The sequence below is a fragment of the Culex quinquefasciatus genome, chromosome 3, assembly GCF_015732765.1.
Source record: "Culex quinquefasciatus strain JHB chromosome 3, VPISU_Cqui_1.0_pri_paternal, whole genome shotgun sequence".
Taxonomy (NCBI): domain Eukaryota; kingdom Metazoa; phylum Arthropoda; class Insecta; order Diptera; family Culicidae; genus Culex; species Culex quinquefasciatus.
Genome location: NC_051863.1, coordinates 128,185,350 through 128,209,838, shown reverse-complemented (window position 1 = coordinate 128,209,838; position 24,489 = coordinate 128,185,350). Strand labels below are relative to the sequence as shown.

Genomic DNA, 24,489 nt, shown 5'->3' with positions numbered 1-24,489 from the left:
ATCGTTCGAATTATATTTATTTGCAATTTTATGGCCAACAGGGGAGGTGAAACTCTTTAAAGTAACTATTTAAACCGATTAATTTGGAAATAATTGATACAATATTAAGTAGATTTGATCTCAACTCAGGCCACACCAATTGACTGGGCGTCAAAATGCCAGGCTTTGAGATGAGCTGTGCTGTGCGGCAAAGGATATTCTGAAGCAGATTAAAATGATAATGTTGTGGAAAAGCCATGTTTGGTTCAGCCCTATGTAAGTTTGTAGTTATAGTCACTTTTTTCTTGTTATCTATTCGTTGACTCTGTCGACCGAAGTAGGACTGTTGCCGATGCCGATGCCATGTTCTTGACATTTGGATGACAAATCTTTGAACTTGTTTTTTTGTACACTGTTATTAATTATTGATAAATTATAATTATTGTGTGCTAAATTATAATTATTGTGTGCTATGAGGACTTAAAAATTCATTCATAATTTATCAGATGAAGAATCAAATCCTAACCTTAGTTAAATATTTCCTATATCCATTTTAGTTTCGTTTGTTTACGATTCAAAAAGTGAGTGTGCTCCAACGTCATTAGTGCATTCTGCATGAAATTTTAATTACATAACACACAAACCTGCTTGTAATGCTGGTCCAAACCTAGATAGACATTCCGGCAAGCAACCCTTGTGTTTTATACCCTTTGCGTGTGTATGTGCCACCGTTCCGACTGCACCAGGAGAATAAGCTCCCCAAAGGCTGCAAAAGCTAGACACACGAACAAAAACACTGGAAATAAAATAAAATAATGCCAACCAACCAACCTTCTCCGCCCATCACAACACCCACCCATCCCGTGAGAATATCTTCTAATGTTTGAAGGCCGCGAACAAGGTTGGACCTGCTTGTTTGGGGGAAATTCTCGTTTTTTGACAAAAAAATATCGATTTTTTTGGAACACGAAACCGTGTGTATCTTTTTTTTTGGCATTTCGCTGCCAAATCAACTTTTGGCCCAAAAGGCGAGGAAATTTCGTTTTGCATATAAATACAATATCCTATCACTGCGCTGCCAGATGTCAGAGAGCTCTGTGGGGTGCCACATGATCGATATAAACTTAGGTATCGTTTCCGCTCAGCCGTGGTGTGTCTATTTTAGTTTATTTATAAACAGATAGAGTTTTACGACGTGACAGCGTGAATGAACCTGTACGAAAGGATTAATCAAAGGATTGGGAAGTATCTTGCTGATTTATCAGCTCATTAACACTGTTCTGAAGCAGGGTATTATGAGATTCTAAATTTAAATTTTATGTCACGGCGAATTTTAATTAGGATCATGGAATATCACACATTGGAATGTAAACTGGATTTGTTGTTATGAGAGCCATTTATGGTAAACAAGCCTTACCCGACAAACTTCATTCTGCCTTTTTTACGTTTGTTGACGTTTTTTGCTTTTGTGCTTATTCTACCTCCTGTGATCAAAATTTGATTTTACGTAACTTTGTCCATACAATTTGCAGATGCTCCGGAATCGGTTCCAGAGTGGCCAAAATTTTCACTTTTTTTGCGTAAGAACCTTCCTTGGTCTTATACAAACCCAATGTAGCACATGCACACCGGCATCGAAGTGTTACGACATTATTGCAGTTATACTACATCCAAAATTTACAAAATATCCACTAAGTCAAAGGAAAATTATTTTCGACAGATTTTTGGTAATTATGAGATCTATGGTCTAAATGTTCAAAATTTAAATTAAATAAGAAATTACCAAATTTGAAGCAAAATGGTATGCGTAACAAAATAAAAACTAATCAGTTGTTTAGTTTTTCTAACAAAACAATGATGTTTTGGAATAATCTATTTCATCTCCAGAGCGGATTCGTTAACATTCTTACGGCATTGGGGTTCTTTTCGACCTATTTGAAAATTAAATTCGCCATCACTTTGGCCGTGGAAAACTAGTGCCTTAAATTTTTCTGACATTAAATTTATGAGATAAATACACATTTTACAAAACAACTATACCATGGACGACCCCTAGGAGAGCGTCTATACAAAAAATTACTTTTGAGGAATTGGGGTCCTTTTTGACCTTAAACTTTAAAAAATCGCCAAAAATGAATGAATGCTTCGGATGTCCCCTTTCCGAAAACGATTTAGAAAACCGGATTTGGTCACTGGGGCCACCGGGAATCTACAACAACTGAAATAAAACCTTTTTGAGACCTCAACTCCCGGGAATTACCGGGATCCCGGGATTTTTTTCAAACAGTCATACAATCTATATTTTCATTATATTTGTTATATTTTCAAGCTTAAAATAATAGAATCAGATCAAATATATTAATTGGTGATAATCTACACTTCAATCTAAACATAGACGACAGCTTTTAAATAGCTTAAAAGGTTACATAAATATAAATCGGCATAAATGTCAGAGGTTCAGGGGTCAGAGGTCAGAGGTTAAACTTTTTTAAATTTATTTTCAAGGCTTTTTTATATTTATTTTCATCTATCAACAAAATAAAGTAGAAAACTTTTGGTTATACCATTGCCGATATGTAAAAATTTAAAGTTGGCAGTTTAAAAAAATGGGTGCCACGGTATCTCAACACTGCTATGACCAAATCGGCTCACAATTTTGGTGAACACTCGTTGAACTGGTTCCGTGTGCCTGACGAATGCCGATATTCAAAAAAGTTTATTTTTAAATAAGATTATAATATTTTTATAATTTTCATATAAAAGCTAGAGAGCTTTTGTTTCTTGCATTTTTCAAATGCGCAAAATTCAAAAATCGGGCATCGTCATGCACAGCCAATTTGGTCCATCCTATCTTGAGAAAAAAAAATGTTCACTAAGTTTGACAGTTTACATTGCGCATGGAAAAATTTTGTGCTTAAATCGTCTCTTACTCAGTTTAATAATGAAATATCTTCATGAATCTTTGAGGAATGATCATCTTTCAGTGCATTTTTTTTGCTTTTTATTCTGCTTTGGCAACTGGGGAAATCCGGGACTAAAGTCTGAATAGTTTAATATATTTTTCCCAATTTTAAAATTATTTATATTCATAATTTTAATAACAAGTCTTCAAAAAAATATAGAGAGATAAATAAAAAATATTTAAAGCACAAGGAATTTTGTGAATCTGTAAACTCAAATTTAACAACTTTCACTAATAAGCCAAATTATTGCTGATATATGCCGAATATAAATTTTAATGCTTTTTAATTCTTATCGATTATTATGTATTCAACTTTTAATCTACTTCTACAAAAAAATATATATACGGGCCAAAATGTGATTTTTTTTTTCAATTTCGGGAATTCCCGGGACAAATTATGAAAAATCTCGGGATTCGGGAATTCCCGGTTTTGGAAAAATCCCGGGATTTTTGTCCCGGGAATTCCCGGGATGGACGCACTACGTGTTGTTCATCAAACTACATGAAATTGAAAGATATGTAAATGGTCGTGCCGTAGTTAGCTGACCCATTCTGGCCACTCTGGAATCTGTTACCGGTGACCCCTTGGGGACATTTCCAAAGTATGAGAGAACCCAAAAAAAAAAACGAAACTATTGGCACTACGCCCCCCGGGGCATGGCCTGAGAGAACCCAAGGGAAGGTTAATTCGAATTTTGCTACATCCAATATCCGCTTATCCGAATGCCCGCTAATTCGATCATATTCGAATTAAAAAGCTATCAAACGTCAAAAATTTAGCTGTCATACTGATGTTTATATTCGATCTGTGTTCGTCGTTTTCCGAGCACGTGGTTCCATGCTTTTGACAGCTGTCAGTCGTTCTAATTAGCGAATTTGGATCCATTAGAATTAACGAATCCGCTGTACTGATTTTATTGGAAAGAAATACAAAAAGGGGCTGTTAAAAGGTTGTTGTTGATTTTTGTTGAAATTTTGTCGAAAGTGATATTTTATTCTGAAATTCAACGCTCTACAATTTTGTCCAAGGGTGCAAAGCTATCCGAGATGATCCTGAAAAGTTATTAGCAATTCAAACAAATTGATTTGCATGAAAAAAACAAATTCCACCAATTTTAACGTTCTCGTAGACCAGCGATTCTCAACCTTCTTCTAGGCCGGTACCCCCTGCCATGTAAATCAAGTAGGCCCGGTACCCCCGTTGAGAATCGCTGTCGTAGACCGATTTGGCTCATTTTTTTGAAATTAAATATGTCTTTATTGAATTTTCTTATAATAATTACATTTCTTTTACATGCTAAGTGGTATGGCCTAATGCTCTTAATCTTTGTTGTATTTTTCGTTTTATTATTAACTGATCACATTTATTTTATTTATTTCAAATTGTTTTACATTTTTGCACTGAATCAAATACATTTGGGTAAAAAAGAAAAAAATCGAACTGTATTTTAAGATAAATCCTCCAAGCGTTCTTATTTGTTCCGCACGAGTTTTGCAACCACGCAGTGTTGTTGTCATCTCGATGAAAATGTTCAAAAGTTCTTGTGGTGAGAACAGGTCACTACTGCCTTCACCTGTTGATGCTGGTTGGTTTTCCCTCGGTTGCTGACTGAAGCCTGGAGGTGTTGTATTCTCTGCAACTTTTTGCCGCTGATTCAACGGCAATGGCTGCAGATTTGGAACCACTCGAACAGATCCCGCTCCAGGTGACGCCAAAGCAGGAAAATCCACGTCCGTGAAAGTTGGTGGTGTTTTGCGACGATTTGGTTGGTGCCTCGTCGTCGCTTGCTGCCGAATTTTCACAAACTCAGCTCGTTTTGGGCAGCTCCGATTCTTGGTAGAATGGTCGCCGCCGCAATTGAAGCATTTTGCTTCGATGTTCTCGTTTATTGTTTCGCAAGCTTGTGTTTTGTGCTCACCTCCGCAGGTTGCACAACGACTCTTGATGAAACAATTCCTTCCACCATGTCCAAAATGCAAACAGTTCGAACACTGTGTCACGTCACGGTGCACTGGACGATAAGGTTCCCAAGTCACGATGATGTTGAAAATTGCCCGAACTGCTTTCAGCTCAGACGGCGTTGTCGATCCTTGCTCGAGATGAACCAGGTACAGTTGATCACGATACTTGATGTCCTTGTTGTGTCTCGTCATCTTGAAGACTTCGATCACGTTCAACTTAAGAGTTTTGAGCTCTTCTTTCAGCACACTCACATCCATGTCGTACAGGCCTCGGAGGACCTGTTTCATGGGGCGTTTACCTGGATCGTCATCTTTGTGTTGTTCAGGAAATCCCGAACGTAGTTGTAATCCTTAGCAGGTAGTTAGCAGAATTTTGAGTCCACCAGCACACAAGCGAATGGAAGCTCGTAAAGCACCAGATTTGATAAACCCGGTCAGCCACTTTCGCTCCGAATCCGATGACGATGTTTTCACAAAAATGGGTGGCAACTTTTCCCGTCGTTCAAATTCTTCCTTCTCGCTCACGTCCACAGGGAGGGTAGCGAACTGGTTTCCAGACGAATTTTGAGCTTCCTTGCCCAAACTGCCTGGCTTTGCAGGTAGCACTTCGGCATTCTTTAGCTTCTTCAAATCTGCCGATCCTGCTGGTGAGGACCGCCTCTTTTTCTTGCCGTGAGGCATTTTTGCACTTTTTAAGCACTTTTCAGGAGCTAATATCCAGGAGTACCTCACTGAATGATGGTCCACAAAGGAATGACCGATTTGGCTCATATTTGGCACAAATACTTTATTTTGTATAAGGATTCGAGTAAAAATGTGTCCTTAGAAGATGTTAGCTATTGTCACCCCAGTGCGTATTTACAAACAATCATTGTTCAAATTTGTGTTTAGGTCAAGGTCGAGGTCAAATTCTAGGGATGGGTAAAAAATGTAAAAAACCTAAATTTGAAGCTTATCCTTCAACATGTTGAAGGAAATTATAGAACTCACACACTTAGAAAAAATCGTGTAATTTTCCGTCGAATCAAGTGCATCAAGCACATAACTGGAGCGTCAAATAAGACGCAAATTCACATCAATTGTAAAATTATCGAAACAATCGATCATGGTCGTGTAAAATTACACGAAGCGCAATGCTGGTGGGAAAATAGTCCTATTGGAATTGATAAATTCTTACTGGATGAAAGTTTTTGTCGTTTCAATTAGCAACATTGTTTTTATTCCTCGAAATTATCATTCGCACTAACAACAATTTGTACAATAAGTTTAGTTTGAAGCCACTGTTTTGTATGCTTATTTTAACCAGATTTTGCCTCGTTCACTTCGCTGGTTTTGCGATCAATTAAAGTCGTAAATCTTCCTGCCATTTGAATCGCTTAGACCGTCCTGCTGCAAGGATGTGAAACTAGCTGAAGAGCTGAACAGAGCCCAAAAATCACTCCGCTAACTTTCACCTTTTGGAAACACTGATGATTTATTCCTGCGCAACAAGGGTCGGTTAAAGAGCCGCAGATAACCGCGGAACGGCCCCAGCATTTTGTTGGAAACCTTGCTCAGAATCAGGTGTCCAGTCATCCTCTTCCGGAACAGATTTCAAAGCAAGACGAAAGATGCCTCCAGAGAAAACCCAAACAAACTATTGATTGACTTGATTTCTACGGAAACACGTTATATTTACCATTGCTTACACCTGATAAGTGTTCTCGTTGATCAAAAGATGCAGATTCTGCCAAAAATGTGGAAATATTTGAGAAGAAAAATTTCAGTCGACTCAACTTTCACTTTTGTAAACATGGCTGACGTTTGTATGCTTGACACTTTTTTCAATCGTGTAACAAACAAAGAGCGTGAAATTCTGTTTTATTTTATGTAAGATTACATCTAAAAACACGCTCCAGTTATGTGCATCACTTTTGATGTAATATTAGGTTAAGATTGATGTATTATAAGATTTCGAATATTATATTTTTTGCAGACGTATGCTAGTGCAAGTTTTGTCATATTGTGTCAAAACAAACGCAGTTTTACATCAAATTTTCTTGTACATGATACATCATTCCATCAGTATTCATTCATGCTACCGTAATCAATTGCACAGTGGTCCAGAAAAGGGATTTTCCTAAAAATGTGCGATGTATTGGAGCTTTGGTGTCTTCAGAAAAAATCTTGCAAATGGAAAGGTACAACTTTTGGTAGGGTTGAAAATTTGGGTGATTCAAAATTAAAGTGCATTTGAAAATCTAACTTTTCAGTAATATTTTAGGGTTTTTTTGTCTTCTAGAAAGTTGTTGGGTTTGCCAATTCAAGCGACTTTGTCGAATACATAGAAGAAAGTTGTGTAACTTTTGACCCTTAAGTCCAAATTGACTTGTCAAAAAATAAAAATGTTTGTTTTTTAGAGCTCTTAAAGTGCCCGAACATCAATTGTGTACGCTAAAAAACTATTTTTTTAAGGTTTGCTCATATGCATTCTCTACATTTGTCCGTAAAAGGCGTATATTGTGAGATAAAATTTCAAGTTATCAGAAAAAAGGAATAAATGCAACTGAATGTTTTCATGATTGTTGAAAAACAATTCACTCTAGAATTCCTTTTGATTGAAAACTAAGTGTTTTAGTTTTTTTCATTGAAAATATCTTCTTTTTTAGAGTCGTTTTTGCACCCGTTTTAGAACTTATACATTTGAAATTTCTTATTAACACTGGAACGCCCAAAAAAGTTGGAACGGTAATTTCAATTCGCTGGTTCATCGAGCAAAACTCAATCAATCGAGACGATTCTTGTTTTGAGGGATTTGTAGGAATGTCTAGATGATCCTTTCAGATATTGATTTGAACAAATCTGTAATTTCAGCGACCGAAAACATTGTTCCACCTTTTTTTAAAACTACTGCCTCCGCGGAATTTTCGTCGATTTTTTTACGCTCGAAAAAAAGTTGAAACGAAGATTTTGATCGCAAAAATTTCAGTTTTGATCAAATTAAGTTCTGCAAAGTACTAGATTCATCTAGACATCCTAACAAATCACTGGAAAGAAGAATCATCTTGATTGGTTGAGTTATGCCCGAGAACCATTTAGTTGAAGTTACTGTTCCAACTTTTTTGGAGCCTTGGGCGTTGGAATGTTAAAATTAATAATAGATTTCAATCCCAATGTTTTTTTTTTTTGAAACGATAAATAAGGGATTTGTCCATTTGTGGCGAGAAGAAGCGCGGGAACGTTTTTCACAAATCCCCTTTCTTGTTACAATTTAACAACTCTTGCATTGTGGTGCAATTTCCCAATTGTAAATAAAACTAACCACCCCTTTTATGCAACTCGTTCCAGAGAGGGAAGTTAGCAATTCAATTTTCCTCTGATTTAATAGCACGACAAACGCCACCGACCTGCTACTACAGGTAGGAACCGACCACAGGGTGGTGACTTAATTGCCCCTGGTCTGGCGCTGCTGCTGGTGGTGCATCGAGTTTATATCATAAAAGGTGCCATGGCATGCAGAATGACGTTTAGCACCGCGTTAAAATCTGATTTCTGGATAAAGATCTGCGGAGTTTTCCATGACCCGTGGCTATGAAAAATAGTGAAGAGGTGGAGGCCCATTTTCTGGAACAAATGTGAGAAAAGTGGTTACGGTTGGGTTGATGAATGAGAATTATGCAATTTTCCTAAATTGACGCTGCATTTCCGGTGGACCGCTTCCCTCGGCATTGTTCACTTTATTTTTAGAATGAGCAATGCATTAGAGTTAATCATGAAATGCAGTCATGAACTGTTTGCCAATGGGGAGGTCTGAACTAACAAAAGCGAAGGCAATGGGTACTGTTTAATTTAAGTTTATTCCTGGCTGGGAGGGAAACTGGAGAGATCGGCAACACTGTTTGCGATCAGTTGGTTGTTTTCGGCCTGCGTTTTTAAATGGTGTTTTTTTGGTGAAATTGAAACATTTTCGTCGCGAAAAGCGCACTATTCGACAAACGAGTTTGCTGTGCGTTAGGGAATTATGAAGTTTTCCCGATTTTCAAAAGAAAATAAGTGAATTTTAAAAGAAATATTCAGCTTTGAAGCGTGCCAGGAAAAGTCAGCCAGAGAAGAGGAAAAATACGTGTTTGTGTTGGTGAAGCAGTGAATAGGAACGTCAGCTCAACACAATCCGGCGTGTAAGAGGACGATTGTTCTCAACGCGGGGAGTTGCGAAAATTTGATGCACAAGGCTTTCACGCCGCACCGAGCGATTTGTGCTAAAAAGCATAGATTTTTCCGGGTCTTAGAGACTTGCGGCCAGGTCAACCTTTGAAGCAGCAGCATGCAGAACCGGGTGAGCAAGTTCCAATAAGAATATTCTTTTGACAGATGTGAATGAGTATGCGTGTGTGAGTGAGAAACTGGGCCGAAACAACTTATCTAGATAACTTTTAATTAGGGGAGCGGTGCCATGTTTTAAGTACTGACAAATATAAAAACTTCGGTTTCTCTGCTGCTTTTTTTTTTGTTGCTTGTAATGTTGAAATAATCGATGTTTTTATTGTTTCGGCCCAATTGACGATGTTTGTGTGAGTGTATCCGTTTATTTTTGTTTTCATTGCAAGGTTTGATACACAAAAATTTTTAGCTTGTATACACTGTCGGTTTGGCCGCGCTCATTTTGTTACGCGTACAAATTATTCAACAAATATCGTCGTTAGGTTTCCCGTAAATCACAATTATCAATTTTATTGAATATTTTTTTAATATGTCATAAAAAATCTCATGGTTTTTATGATCTGATTAACTTTTTTAAAAGTATTTAGGTTTACTGGTATAATGAGTTGTGTGTAAGAGTTGGTATGAATGAGCTTGAAATATATTAATCAATTTGTTTTCCAGGTTTTTCAGGTTAAGTTCATAACTAGTGGTAAAAATACGCGCACCAAATCGAAAAAATTGTTCGTAAAATTTTGTTGAATCAGATGCGTCGTTTATTTATTAAGATTCCATAAATTGTTTTGTGATTTTAAAAGCCCTTCCTATATCACCGTTGATCAGAAGGTACGGCGTCGGGTAAATCGTAAATTTTCAAATAATGTGTTAAATTTTCACGGTGGAAACTCATTTCTATAGAATCGTTTATCGAAAGACGCGCTGACATTTAGGATTTTTTTTTAGTTTTTGATTCGATTGTGTGTAGCGGGACCTCGCGGATACTCTACAACGTGTTTTTAGAGCCTTTTATTTGATATTTTATTTTTCATAAGTCCTTCTTTCATCATCGTTGATTGGAAGGCACGCCGCCGGTTTAGTTCGTTTAAGTTATTGTTTTCATTTCATTACAGTCGGCTACGTGGTGTCCTTTTTTTCTTTTCGTTTATTTTCATTGATCGTAATAATTTATTCCAACTGGCAGTTTTAGTATTAACTCATCAAACTATCGATTTTATGAAGCGTAAAGCGTCTTTCATTTACTATTTTTGAAATTTGCTCGCGTTATTTAAATTGTACAACCAGTAAAATATATATTGATAAGTTCAGCCCATAGCACTACTGCTCGGTTGGCACGCGTTCGGTTAAAAAAACTTTTTAAATAATCAATTATTTATCTTTCCGCAGCCGGCTGCCTAAGATTTAAAACTTTCAACCGATAAACAAAATGCTCATGGTCACATCACTGCCACTCGTGAATCCTGACCTCATACCCATCTACTAACCCCCTCAAAACTCATGTGATACTTTGTCGGAGAAGCAGTCGATTGGGCGGTCTCTATCACTCAAGTATCGGACTAACATTCCCATCCACTTCCCCGTGACTCTACCACTGGTCGTGGCCGGCGCCGGTATTGATCAGCATGATAGGGGCCTTTGAGAAGTTGCGAAGCGAGGAAAGATAGCACCCACTCATCTTCCACGGCTCGTGGATGTAACTTCTGGAGGTCCTGGTCAATAACGGAGTAGCAACTGCGGGTGGGCACCTATGCTTATGCTTATGCTTATTCCTGGCTGGGAGGGAAACTCAAATTATCAAGATATAGAGGAGCGATTTTATGCACGAATGTCAGTGTGAGTAGTTTCATGTGGATTTGATTATTTCGTAGATCCTAAATTATTTCTCGTAAAAGGATAATAAGACAGGTTTGATAGCAAACACAGTTAAAAAATAAATCTAAGCCTGTTTGAACAAGCTATTCAATTACCTAAATTAACCAATTACAATCGATGATGGTAGGTCAATGTGCTTTCCGCACCTGTCACAGACGTACTTACTCAGTCATAATTAATCGTGCACGGTTGGGGAATTTGCATTTTAGTTGATTAAATCTGCTGTTTTGTTCTCGTACCGCCAGTCAGCCCAAACTTGGCAGCCAGGAATTGGAGTCGATTTTTTCCCTGTCCAATTACAGAGAGTACCCTACTACTGTTGGCAGTAATAATTTATTGCGTGAAAACTCCCAGCTGGCTTCTGCCTTCCTGGCTAGAGCTGCACTGCAAGGTTCGAACTTTTTGCGTTTGCTCAGAATATTAATGAGGTCCTTGCCGTTAGCCATGTAGAGAAAATAAGTTAGCAATATCCGGTTTGAACACCTGCATCACGATGCAAACGTATTCTGTACAGAACCCACACTAGTGGAATCCAGGAACGGCCTTGACCTACTCTGCAGTAGTATCCTCTCCACAGTTCACACAGCCTTCGCTTTGTGTGTTTGTGTGAACTAGCTGATTAATTTTGCAGCTGGCCACCTGCTCGGTACTGCAGTCTTGGTTGTGACCTTGGTTGGTTTGGATTTTGCTGTCCTAGAACGTGAAACGTGTTGCTTCCAGGCTAGGGCATAGCGAAATTTGGGAATTGAGGAACATTTTGTAGAAGCAGGCATAACGTCATGATTCGAAATCCGGACACTTAGTAGCATATCATTATGTATGTAACAAGTTGGAATTGTAGAAATAAGAGAATGCATGCAAAATATGTCTTTTCTAACAATTTTTCATCAGGACACTGATTCTGAACTGAAAGCTGATTCGAATTCCGGACACTGAATTTTGCTTATGAATGGCACAAAATAGGACTGAAATGTTAGTGAATGGTGAAAGGTTGAGACCTAAAGTATCAATATCAAAACAATAGATATTAAAAAAAATGCTAGAATTTAAAGAAATCAAAACTATAAATTTCTGCTTTGTCCGGTGCATCGGACGCCTATGAAATATTTCAGTGAAATGTTTCACATTTTTGTACACTTATAACTTTATTTTATATAATTGTTTTGGCATTAATTACATCGTTCAAACTAACTTTAAATGAAAGTTGATGTAAGAATTAATGCGACCATATAACCAAATAATTGATAAAACATGATGAGGTGTCCGGGAATTCTAATCATGACGTTAGCCGTTAGCATAGCATAGCATAGCATTGGTGTCTACCCGTAGCTGCTACTTCGTTATTGACCAGGACCCCCAAACATTGCTCCGTGGACCACAGATAAAAAGTAGGAACCAATCATCACCCCTTCGCAATTTTCAAAGGTCCCTATCGTGCTGATCAATACCGACGCCGGCCACGACCAGTGGTAAGACACGGGGAAGTGGATGGGAATGTTAGTCCGATACTTGAGTGATGGGACCGCCAAATCGACTGCGTCTCCGACAAAGTATCACATGAGTTTTGAGGGGTTAGTAAGATGGGTATGAGGTCAGGATTCACTGTGGTAGGTGATGCGACCATAAGCAATTGTTTATCGGTTGAAATTTTAAAAATCTTAGGCAGCCGGCTGCGGAAAGATACATAATTGATTATTTAAAATGTTTTTTAATCGAACGCGTGCCAACCGAGCTGTAGTGCTATGGGCTGGACTTATCAGTATTTTTCACTGCTTATAAGATAACGCGAGTAAATTTCAAAAATAGTAAATAAACGCTTTACTCTTCATAAAATGGAAAGTTTGGTGAGCTACTACTAAAACTGCCAGTTGGAATAAATTAATACGATCAACAAATTTGAACGAAAAGAAAAGAGGACACCGCGTAAACGATTGTGATGAAATTAAAACAATAACTATAACGAACTAAACCGGCTGCGTGCCTTTCGATCAACTATGATAAAATAAGGACTCATGAAAATAAAATATCAAATAAAAGGCTCCGAAAAACACGATGCAGAGTAACCGCGGGGTCCCACTACACACAATCGAATCTTAACAGCGATACAACGAAAATGAAGGAGAGGAAAATGCAAGAACGAGTGTGGGCGTCCCCATGGCCAGCGCTCTAATTTTCTTTCCTTAATGTCAGCGTGCCTTTCAATAAACGATGTTATAGAAATGTCTTTTGCACCGTGAAAATTTAATACATTATTTGAAAAATTTATGCACAATTTACCCGACGCCGTGCCTTCTGATCAACGATGATATAGGAAGGGCTTTTAAAATTACAGAACAATTAATTAAGCTAAAAAAAAACACCAATCACTGAAAAAATGACGCTCGATACACGAATAATTCTGCAAGGCGTGCGCGCTGCCCCACCAATAAAAATCGACTCAATTCGAAAAACCTGGAAAATAAGTTGATAAACATTAAACGAACTCATTCAAACAAACGCTTACACACCACCTATGACACGAGTAAAACCTAAAATACTTTCTTACTTAAATACTTTTGAATATATTTAAGAAATATCATATCACAAAAAATCGGTTAATTATGACTCATTAAAAAGTTTAATGAATAAATTTTAGCTTAGTTTAAGTCAATTAAAATTTTCATAAATACTATCTAATCGATCAATATTTAACGAACGTAAAGTTGTAAGTCTTCTAAGATCTTGGCTGTTAAAAATGGCACTGTGCCGACCAACGTTTTAAATGCAAGCATGTTTAGAAAAAGAGAAAAACAAACAAGAAAATACAATGCCGTAATAAATAACGCTCAATTTAAATTGCTACCCAATTTTGAGATTATTCGCCGCAATCTCTAGAAATGACCCCACCCCCTCTCTCCATCTGCGTTACGTAATAAAAGAACGCTACCTTGCTAACTATCATGCATACATTCAACACACTCCTACAGTCACACATCCTTCTCTCTCTCTCTCTCAAACTATCTCGTTCCTACCCTCCCCTAACTTCTTCACTCTATTCTGAATCACACTCTCTCAGACACTCACAGATAAGCTGACGGCTTGGAACAGACTCACCAAATATCACAGCACGCTCCTCGTCGTCTTCGATTGTATTGGTTACAGATTGTCAAGGGAGACAGATTGGCCGATGCAAATCAAATCGGCACTGGCAACGTATGTTTTGCGCTTGCAACACTGCCAGTTTTGCTGGGCGTAAAGGGCGGTTGGTGTCCAGCGCGTTTGGATCTGTCAAACATTGGCCAATCTGTTTGCCTTGACAATCTGTAGTATTGGTGCGTTCTGACCGTGGGTTGGACACAGTCGGGTTGAAACGCTGTTCAGTCTTGTCCTGTTGCTAGTGGCCGCTCGCATACACTCAGCCTGGCCACAAATCCTCATTTCACTCCCCTTCCTCATGCACCGACCGCGCGACACGCCACCATTGAGTCAGTAGGCTACGCTGCAGCAACACACACAAGATCACGGCAAGCCATTTGGAATATTTGCTTCTCATCCTGACACTTTTTCGGAGCAGCTTTGGTGTTCGCTTTCACGATAAGTCAGCCGGAGACTCTCCCGATTTCCTCTCACAAACACGCACAAGCCCCACGCCAATGAAGCAAGAAAAATGGCTTCAGATTACTTAAACCAGAAGAAAAATTATTTTTTCAGCATTTAGTTGCTAAACACTATGCCAGCAATGGACCAACACTTCCATTCAATCATATTTGCACAAAATTACAGTTTTAGCCTTTTTCGAATCGTCTGTCAGATTTTTCACAGCACGCACACAAGTGACAGCTGTCTCCGTCTCACCACCACAATTTGACGTTTGCGTAAGGAACGCGTTGAAATGGAACGCATTGTGATGTTCGAGTGAAGAAGACAACGAAGACATGTTTAGAGATTTTGTAAAAATCATTAAAAACACCACAAAATCTTCTAAATGAACGGATATTTTACAAGCAAACACTAAAAAGGATCGTATTGCAACTTTTGCACACAGAACCAGCACTTCCAAATGTGTTTTTCATTACAAAATAACAACACAAAAAAGCCGCGTTTTTACCGACGACCCGCACTCTACCACAGACCAAACAGCCTCCTCTAATCATGACGTTAGCCGTTATCGAAAAACTCAATTTTCTTTGTGTCTTTCTACAAGATAGAACAAAATCTGTATGAAAGCTATCAAATTGTTCCTACTCGAAACTAGAGTTGCATTGTTAATTTGATTTGGTTAACCGCGGTGGATTTTCTTGAAATAATTCGAACTGTCAAAAATCCACCAAAGCAGCTATGCTCGGATCAATTAGGTCCAAAAAATAAGCTTGAATTTGTGATACTACTGTTCACAACGATAAAGCTTATTTTTCTGCTGAGTACAATAAATCATTTAAAAATAATGAACTTCACGGCCCTTTTTGACAGCTCGTTCCTAGGAGACCATAGTTGATCCATCGAAAAAAATGTTGTCTTTTCAATTTATTTTGTTTAAATGAAAAAAGTGATCAGAAATGGATTTTAAACGTGTTTTTACCATTGTACATAAAAAATATCATAGGGCTTTAAGACCCTATTATCCGATCTATCCGTGTCAAATAGGGAATCGGTTGTACCGTATAAAAAAGCGGTCACAGACAAACTTATAGCAATTATGACAGAGTTTCTGAAAAATGCACTGAAAGTAAAAAAATACGCCACTTTTATAAGATTTTTTGATTTTTAAGTATAATAGTTTCATGTTTAAGTTAAATTTTTTGATTTACGAAAAATAACGTCATGATTCGAAATCCGGACACTTAGTAGCATATCATTTTTGTTATAGCTGGCAAAACATCATGTAACAAGTTGGAAATGTAGAAATATCATCAGGATGTAGTACACACAATCAGTTTTAAAAGATTGCATACAAAATAGGTCTTTTCTAACAATTTTTCATCAGAATTTTAAAATTAAAATGACTTGTTGTGCTTCGAATCGCGGACACTCGATTTTACTTATGAATCGCACAAATTTGGACTGAAACGTTAGGGAATGGCATTCTTTAAGTCTCAAATAAGCTATTAACATCAAAACAATCGATATTCTGTATACAAATTAGCTAGAATTTAAGGAAATCAAAACCATACATCGCAGCTTTGCCTTCCCGGTGCTTCGGACGCCTATGAAATATTTCACGTGAAATGTTTCGCATTTTGGTAATCTTATAATTTTATTTCATTTAATTGTTTTGACATTAACTACAGCATTCAAATAAACTTTAAATGAAAGTTTATGTTAGAATTCATAAAATAACCCATTTTTGACATTTATAATGCGAACTTGTATCTACATAATTGATAAAACAAGATGAGGTCTCCGGGTCTCGAAGCGTACGAAATTCCCGTAAAGAAATCGTCAAGAATTGGACATGATTGGGAAATTGGAAATTAACATTGCAAAAGGGCCAAACATTGCATATTATGCCCATTTAAAATGCTAGTCTTGATTTAACTTTTTTCAAAATATTTTTTTCGAAAGGATCGGAAAATTTTACGAATGTTTCATGTTTTAACATTGAAAATCGGACCTATAATTGCGGAGATATCGACATTGAAAAATGGTGAGTTGTTTGGGTGAGACTTAGAAAACTTTAATTTTTCTGTTTCTTTTTCTTGAAGCCGCTGCATCTCAGCAACCAGAGGTCCAATCTTTAATGTCTCTTAAACAATTTTAAAGCAAATTTTCTGAACTTAAAAAAAAAGTTTTTTTAGAAATGGGCATTCATGGTCACTATTTTTTAAAATCGAAAAACTGCAAATATTTCGCTAAAATCAAACTTTCGGTGGCTAAACCTTTATCAAAAAATCGGCAATGTACTTTTCGATTGGAGATTCAATTTTGCATTAAAAAATTACGTTAAAATTGTTTTTGCATGAAATTTCGATTTGTTTAAAAAATCATAACTCGGCGGCAGATTTTTTGACCATGTATCTCTATGGCTCAAAAGTTGCGGGTTTTTGTCCCCTAAAACATATCAAAAAATCTCGAAAATCAAAAAATACGTATTTTGGGAAATTGAGTTTTTGTGAAAAAAAGGTAATTAAAAAATCTGCACTTTTTCCGTGTACCTATTTTTTCTCAATAGTCCTCAACAATACCTACAACTTTGCCGTAGACACCAAATTGATTAGAAAATTCACTCAAAATTTACAGCTGTTTAAATATGTACGTTCCATTTTTGTATGGACAGCAGCCAAAATTGTATGGAGACTTGCATGGGTAAACCAATGACACAAATGAGCTTCTTTGGTCATAGGGAAGGCCCCCACAAAGTTTGAGCCAAATAAAAAAATACAAATAAAATCCATTTCCGGTTTGGGTAGAGAATTGCTCACATGTAATTCACAACAAAGCTATTTATTACCCAATAGGTTCCCAATATAATACCATGACATTTTAAAACATTTTTTAAGCAATCAGATTGTAGAGAACAGTTTGCCGAACAAATTCTCTAAAGAAAGTATTAGCTTTCGGTTCAACAGTTTGGAGGCTACGTAGTTTATGCACGAGCCCTCAAAAGAGATTCTGAACAACAAAATGTGTGGACCCATTTCCAAAATTGAAGCTTTTTAATTCCTCTAAATCGGTTGTCTCAATGCAGACTGTATGCCCGATTCAGTAATGTGTCAAATGATTGCAAAATATCTAAAAAACCATGAAAACAAATTTTGTCAAGTTCCATGTCTATTTCAGATCTGTCAACAAATTTTGAAATTGTAAACAGTTACTGAATGGTCAAGATTGGTAACAAATTAATTGTTTTTATTTTTTTTATTTTTAGGTAGGGCATGGGGATGATAAAAGTTTGGAAAAGTATTGCTAAACAATTATTTGTCTCAAATTTGTGTGAAATTGAAAAATAAACTTTCCAACCCTAATCCTGAGTATTTATGGATTTAGAGAAGCACGAAAATCGCCGTTGACATATTGTCTTGTCGCATGTGTTGAGCCAAATTAAATTAAGAACGCCATTTTGTGCAGCTCACAATGCCACACCTTTTGACCTTCACAGATCCCCTAGATTCGATTTAATCCTTAAATATTCAATGAAAGAAAACTCCGTGCATTATTGTCACGCTTCATATGAAAGAAGTATCAATCTTGACGTGCTATCTTGACACACCTTGAAAATTGATGTATGTACGACAACTTGCCAAAGGTTCTCGGCTCAGAACGCGTTTGACATAAGTACGAGCTCGTGTTTGTTATTGTTTACATTGCGTGCTTTTTTTTTCATTTATTGAAGGTCAAACATTAAAACGCGACGTGTGACAAATCAGCCCATCAACGTCGAAAAGATACCATATCTTCGGCTCCTTTTTAAAATTGAAAAATTAGCAAAGATTGTTTAGCTTAGTGAACAAACAATTTTTTCCCAAAATGATGCCACATCATTCCACAAAACATCCCTAAAGTGTTCCAACATGCACAAAATGCCGAACGTTCGAGTGAGCATTTTTCGAACCAACGTTCAATTACCGTCCAGGGAATCATTAGCCACGTTTCCACATTGTCGTCAACGCCATCATCCGTAAGCTATCGGCCTCATCCCGTAAGGATGGCCAATTTGCTGTTGTGCACATTTTTGGCCGTGTTCCGACGCTGGCTGGCTGCATTTAAGGCCATAACGAGACACAATGTACAAACCTAGGGGGTTTGGCCTCAAGACTCGATTTTGGTCATAAATTAGGGGCGTTGGGGCTATCTGTGGTTCGAACTAGCGAGTCAAATGCTAGTATTTGCACACAGGTCAAGAATGGCGACCTCTCCTGTGTACATAGTTTATCTTTCCAATCTCATTACGGCCACACCATGCTGGCCGACAACAACATGTACCTCTGGGGCCTAACGTGGCCATTTGTGTCAATCGACCCGGGTTCTGTGACGATGGGAAATTGTGAAAATTAAATTTGCGCTTTTCGGAAAATTAATTGAGGCAAAAATTGTCCGCCATGTCACTCGATGTCCCCGGTGGAATCCCGTCCGATGATTGATGGTGAAATGGTCAAAAACCTTCATTAACTAACGATTGTTTTTTCACACTTTTCCTCTTCCAATTTGCAGGATTGATTCCCAGACCCATCATCGGCAGTCAATCGGCACGGCACGGTCAATGAGTGCCAATCAATGTGCGTAGCTTCCAGCCCGGTGATCCACCACAGGGACTCATCGTCGTCGTCGTCATCGGACTTTGTCGAACAACTCAGGTGCGGATCGCCAGCCAATTTTCTTTCTTCCGGTGCCAACAAGTCATGACCGGATGCGAGGTAGGACAGTTTATATCGAGTTGATCTAGTTCAGGTGATGTATTCATTTTTTCGACTTTTAGGGGTTACGATGCACGGGCTGAGTCCACTGCAATCCGGCTCAACCCTGGAGGCACTCACGCAGGCAACCATCATTCTCATCTTAGCGGTCGCCATCATTCTAGCCAACCTCATTGTAGTTGCTACATATCTTAACTTTAAGGGTAAGTTTACGATCGTTTTAATGCATTTAAGTAATTATCTCTGCTTTAGCAATTATTTTCAAGGTTTGTAAAATTGTCGCAAAAAATTAAAATCCCTGATTTTTTTTTTTGTTACTTTTAAGAGCGATTTTTTCGCCAATGTGTAACAGGTCGTATCGAGGTTACGAGAAATTTTTCGAGGATTCCGAACATGACAAAATTAAGACCAAAAAGTGCCGCTATGGAGGCCCACAGGGACAAAACTAACGTTGTAAAATGTTTTTTTTGTAGAAAAATCGAAAAACTATCAGAAAAACTGCGATTCCCGAGCAGGGGTAAATAACACGGGAATACCAAATTTTGGTATTACTTGGGCAAATAACAGCGACCAAAATGTGCCCTTGGTTGCCCAGTAATAGATGGTAAAATACCATGAAATCATACCAAAAGCTTGTATGTGGAAGGGCACAACAATACCATACCATGCTATTCCAAAGGTAAAATAATACCACAAAATAAAATCATTTCAATACCAAGTTGAGGTCTTCTGGATTTTTGAACATTGCTTGAATACCAAAACTTGGTATTGTCATGGTTTTAATTTTAGGTATTCCCGCGCCCTTGGAAAATCATATTTTGGTATTCCTGTGGTCTTCCACAAACATGATATTGGTTTGATTTCATGGTATTTTATCATCTATTACTGGGCAACCAAGAGCACATTTTGGTCGCTGGTATTTGCTCAAGTAGGGTAGGGTAGTCATCAATGAGACACTTTTGGTTTTTAACTTTCAACGATTTTTGTATTTTTTTAATCAGCATGTTTTAATAAGCTTTTTGTTGCATTTTCTTTCTTTTAATGTGTTCTAACATTGACCAAAATATGAGATCGATCCGACCACTACAGCCAGAGCTATCCAACTGTCTCATTGTAGACGCACTTGGCAGGAATAATGAGACAGGTGGGGAACAATGAGACACTTTACGAAAATCAATACTTTTCTAATAAAACATCATGTTTTTTTATTGTTCCATTGCAGGTGATTTACCTTGAACATTTTAAAGCAATTTTGCCAACTTGAAGCTTTCATTAAAAAAAGTTATACTAAAAAGTATTTAAATTTAGTAAAATTCATTTATTTATACCATATAACTTTATATGTTTGGCTAAATGAAGTCAAAACTCAATAAATATGCCAAAAATCACTTCCGATTCATGTTTTGAAGGATTTCCCTAGATTTTGAAAAGTTTAATGAAGAAAAATTAAAGTGTCTCATTGTTACCCATAGGCTGAAAAGAGTGGGGAACAATGAGACAGCCCTGGATTCTGGGTATATTCTTAATTTTGGTCAATTCTAATGAAAGGCCATTGTAGCCCAACTCATGCCCTATGAAATAACGAAAGAAGTTTGGAGAAATTTTAGTTTTTGTATTATTAGCAGAATATAAGCGAAAATGTAATTTTCAGTCATAATTTACATTTACACCCCAAAATCAAACATTTATGAATAACTTTGCAAGGGAGCGTCCATAACCAAAGCCACTATTATGGCAGACGTGTATCCAGTAGATACACCTTTCCCTAAAATATGAGCCTGATTGGTTGAAACTACGACTTGTGAGAGCCATTTTATCATTGTTCCCCGTGTCTCATTGATGACTACTCTACCCTAATACCAAAATTTGCTATTTTCATACCATTTTTAGTGCAGCAGTTGCAGTTAGTGAAAAAAACGTAAATGATCCTTATGCAACAACCAAATCTACTCACCTGATGATTCCATGTTGTTTTTAGTGATATTCTTCACCACACCGAATGCATTTGTCATTGATGAACGGCTGTACTTGAAGTTCTTGAAGCTTCTGAAAAATAACAAGATTGAAAAATAAGTATTATTAAAATGAAACTGGATTGAAATTCACCAAAATTCAATAATCTGTTGATTGACTCGTTTTTCAAAGTATTTGGTTATCCCAACTTAGAAAAATTTCAACGTTTTTGAAAAAAATATTAGTGGGTATATCACAAAAAAAAATTTTTTAATCAGCTTTAACATTTTTGGGTTTCAAGTCATTTTAGCGCAAAATTAATAATCTCGTCAAAAATTTAAAAAAAAATCCATAGTTTCAGAGAAAATTGATGAAACCTTTCAATACCAAAATAATACCAAAATGTGGCATCCTGACTTAGAAAATTTTCCACAATTTCAAGTCATTTCTGTAGGGGGTATATCAAAAATGTTTAAAATCAAGTTTGAAATTTCCGGTTTTCAATGAAAGCATTCGCTTTGAGACATCATTTTAGCGCAAAATTAATTATTTTGTCAAAATTGGTCAAAATTTTCCCATATTTTCAGAGGAATTTGGTAAAACACTTTAATACCAAAATAATACCAAAATGTGGTGTTCGACCATTGACAAATTCTGCAATTTTGCAATATCAAAACAATACCTTAAATTGGTATGATACCACATTTTGCTCTTGCATAATCCTTAAGACAAATTTTTAAGGGTCCAGGAATACCAAAATTTGGTATTGATACCAGAGAAAGGTATTATTACGCATTTCCCTTGTTATTTACCCATGCTCGGGTTGGTCAAAAAGTTAATACCGTAGGCTTACAGTCCATGAAATTTGGTGTTGGAAGCTGTTGCAAAAAGATTTTATGGTTTGAGTAATTCACTACGAAATCGGTTTATTTTCTTCAATTTTAATTTTTGTATTTTTTAATCCGACTGAAACTTTTTTGGTGCCTTCGGTATGCCCAAAGAAGCCATTTTGCATCATTAGTTTGTCCATATAATTTACCATACAAATTTGGCACCTGTCCATACAAAAATTATGAATGAAAATTCAAAAATCTGTATCTTTTGAAGGAATTTTTTGATCGATTTGGTGTCTTCGGCAAAGTTGTAGGATACGGACTACACTGAAAAAAATGATACACAGTAAAAAAAAAATTGGTGATTTTTTATTTAACTTTTAATCACTAAAACTTGATTTGCACAAAAACACTATTTTTATTATTTTTTTTTGGTATGTTTAAGAGGACATAAAATGTCAACTTTTCAGAAATTTCCAGGTTGTGCAAAAAATCATTGAGCGAGTTATGAATTTTTGAATCAATACTGATTTTTTCAAAAAATCGAAAAAAAAATCAACTTCATTTTTCGATGTAAAATCAAATTTGCAATCAAAAAGTACTTCAGTGAAATTTTGATAAAGTGCACCATTTTCAAATTAAATCCATATTTAGGTGACTTTTTTGAAAATAGTCGCAGTTTTTCATTTTTTAAAATTAGCGCACATGTTTGCACACTTTTTGAAAAAAATATTTTTGAAAAGCTGAGAAAATTCGGACTTTGTTGATACGACCTTTAGTTGCTGAGATATTGCAATGCAAAGGTTTAAAAACAGGATAATTGATGTTTTTTAAGTCTCAACCAAACATCTCATCATTTTTCAATTTCGATATCTCAGCAACTATAGGTCCGATTTTCAATGTTAAAATATGAAACATTTGTGAAATTTTCCGATCTTTTTGAAAACAATATTTTCAAAATTTTCAAATCAAGACTAACATTTTAAAAGGGCGTAATATTGAATGTTTGGCCCTAGACAAAAGTTATGGAAAAGAAATGTTTATCACACAAAAAGTTACTTTTCGAGTTTTTATAGATTTGGTAAGTTCTACAACATTCAGCAGGCGTGGCCGAATGGTTACGCTGTTCGCTTTGAATGCGGATGATCATGGGTTCGATTCCCATCTGCTCCAGCCTTCCATCGGATGAGGAAGTAAACGAGAATTTCACTTTTAAGAAAACTTGAATAAAAGTAGCGCACCCTGCAGAAATCTTTAAAATTAGATGAAGTCCGTGAAAATTTATGATACGAATAAATTCTGGTCATAATTAACATTATTTTAAAATATATTAAGGGGTTACATACATGTTAATCTTCAAAAATGTCAGAGGTTTCTATGAGCACACATTTAAACTTTTTGACAATCTTGTTGCAGGGCATTAACGTATACATTTTCATCTATTAACAAAATAAATATGAAGACATTTGGACGTATCATTGCCGAGATATAGCTATTTTAAGTTAAAAGTTTCAAAAAACGGGTGCCACGATATCTCAACACTGCTTTCACCAAATTGGCTCAAAATGTTGGTGAAGACTCGTTTAACCGGTCCTGTGTGCATGATGAAGGCCGATTTTCAAACCCTAATTTAAAAAAAAAGATAAAAATATTTTTATGTTTTGCTTATGAAATATCAAATGTTTTTGATTTTTGTATTTAAAAAAAAGTAAAATTTTAAAATCGGGCTTCCTCATGCACACGAGATATGTCTTGGGAGTCTTCACTCAAATTTTAGCCAATTTGGTCCTTCCCATCTTGAGATATCGTGGCGACCGTAAATCAACTCGGTGTTTAGAGAAAAACGTGTGAAACTAAATCGTCTCTTACTCATTTCAGTCATGAAATATCTTCATGAAACTTTCAGGAGTGATTGAAAATCATCTTTTTAGTGAATTTAAAGAATTTTCTTAAATATGAAATATTATGATTTTCTACATGTACATGTATGTAACCCCATAATGGTCAGAATTTTCAGCGCAGTGCTTTCAAATGGTTTATAAATTGCTAAGAGATGGCAACAGAGCAATTTTCTAGAATTTCGCAAATCGGCTTTTCATTGCATTTTTGCATTTCATTGACTTTTCAATGCACTAATTCTCCATACAAACTTTGGAGAAAAACTATTCGGCCCTGTCTAAATATTTTTGAAAATTCAAAGTGCATGATTCTCCTCGAATTGAGCCTGCGTAGTCATTTTTGTATTTTTTTGTTGGTTAGTGTTGGGTCAGTGTTATTCGACAATTTTTTTTTTGATTAATTTTCTAATTATCCTAGTCCATCTTTGAAAAAAATATAATTAAAAAGCTGAAAAAATTCTCTACAGTTTACTTTTTTGGACATCAATGATCCAACCATAGCT

The 24,489-nt window shown here is 36.5% G+C and overlaps 1 protein-coding gene across 4 annotated transcripts in view; it reads left to right on the top strand.

Moving 5' to 3' along the window:
- The window catches only part of LOC6038838 (G-protein coupled receptor 52), a 65,372-nt gene that overhangs the window by 23,384 nt on the left and 17,499 nt on the right, over positions 1-24,489 (top strand). For all 4 annotated transcript variants that reach the window (XM_038265538.1, XM_038265539.1, XM_038265536.1 and 1 more), the window contains exons 2-3: positions 19,100-19,302; positions 19,365-19,505. In XM_038265538.1, the coding sequence (XP_038121466.1) occupies positions 19,296-19,302; positions 19,365-19,505 (148 nt within the window). In that variant the 5' untranslated portion in view covers positions 19,100-19,295. The remainder of the gene's footprint in view (positions 1-19,099; positions 19,303-19,364; positions 19,506-24,489) is intronic.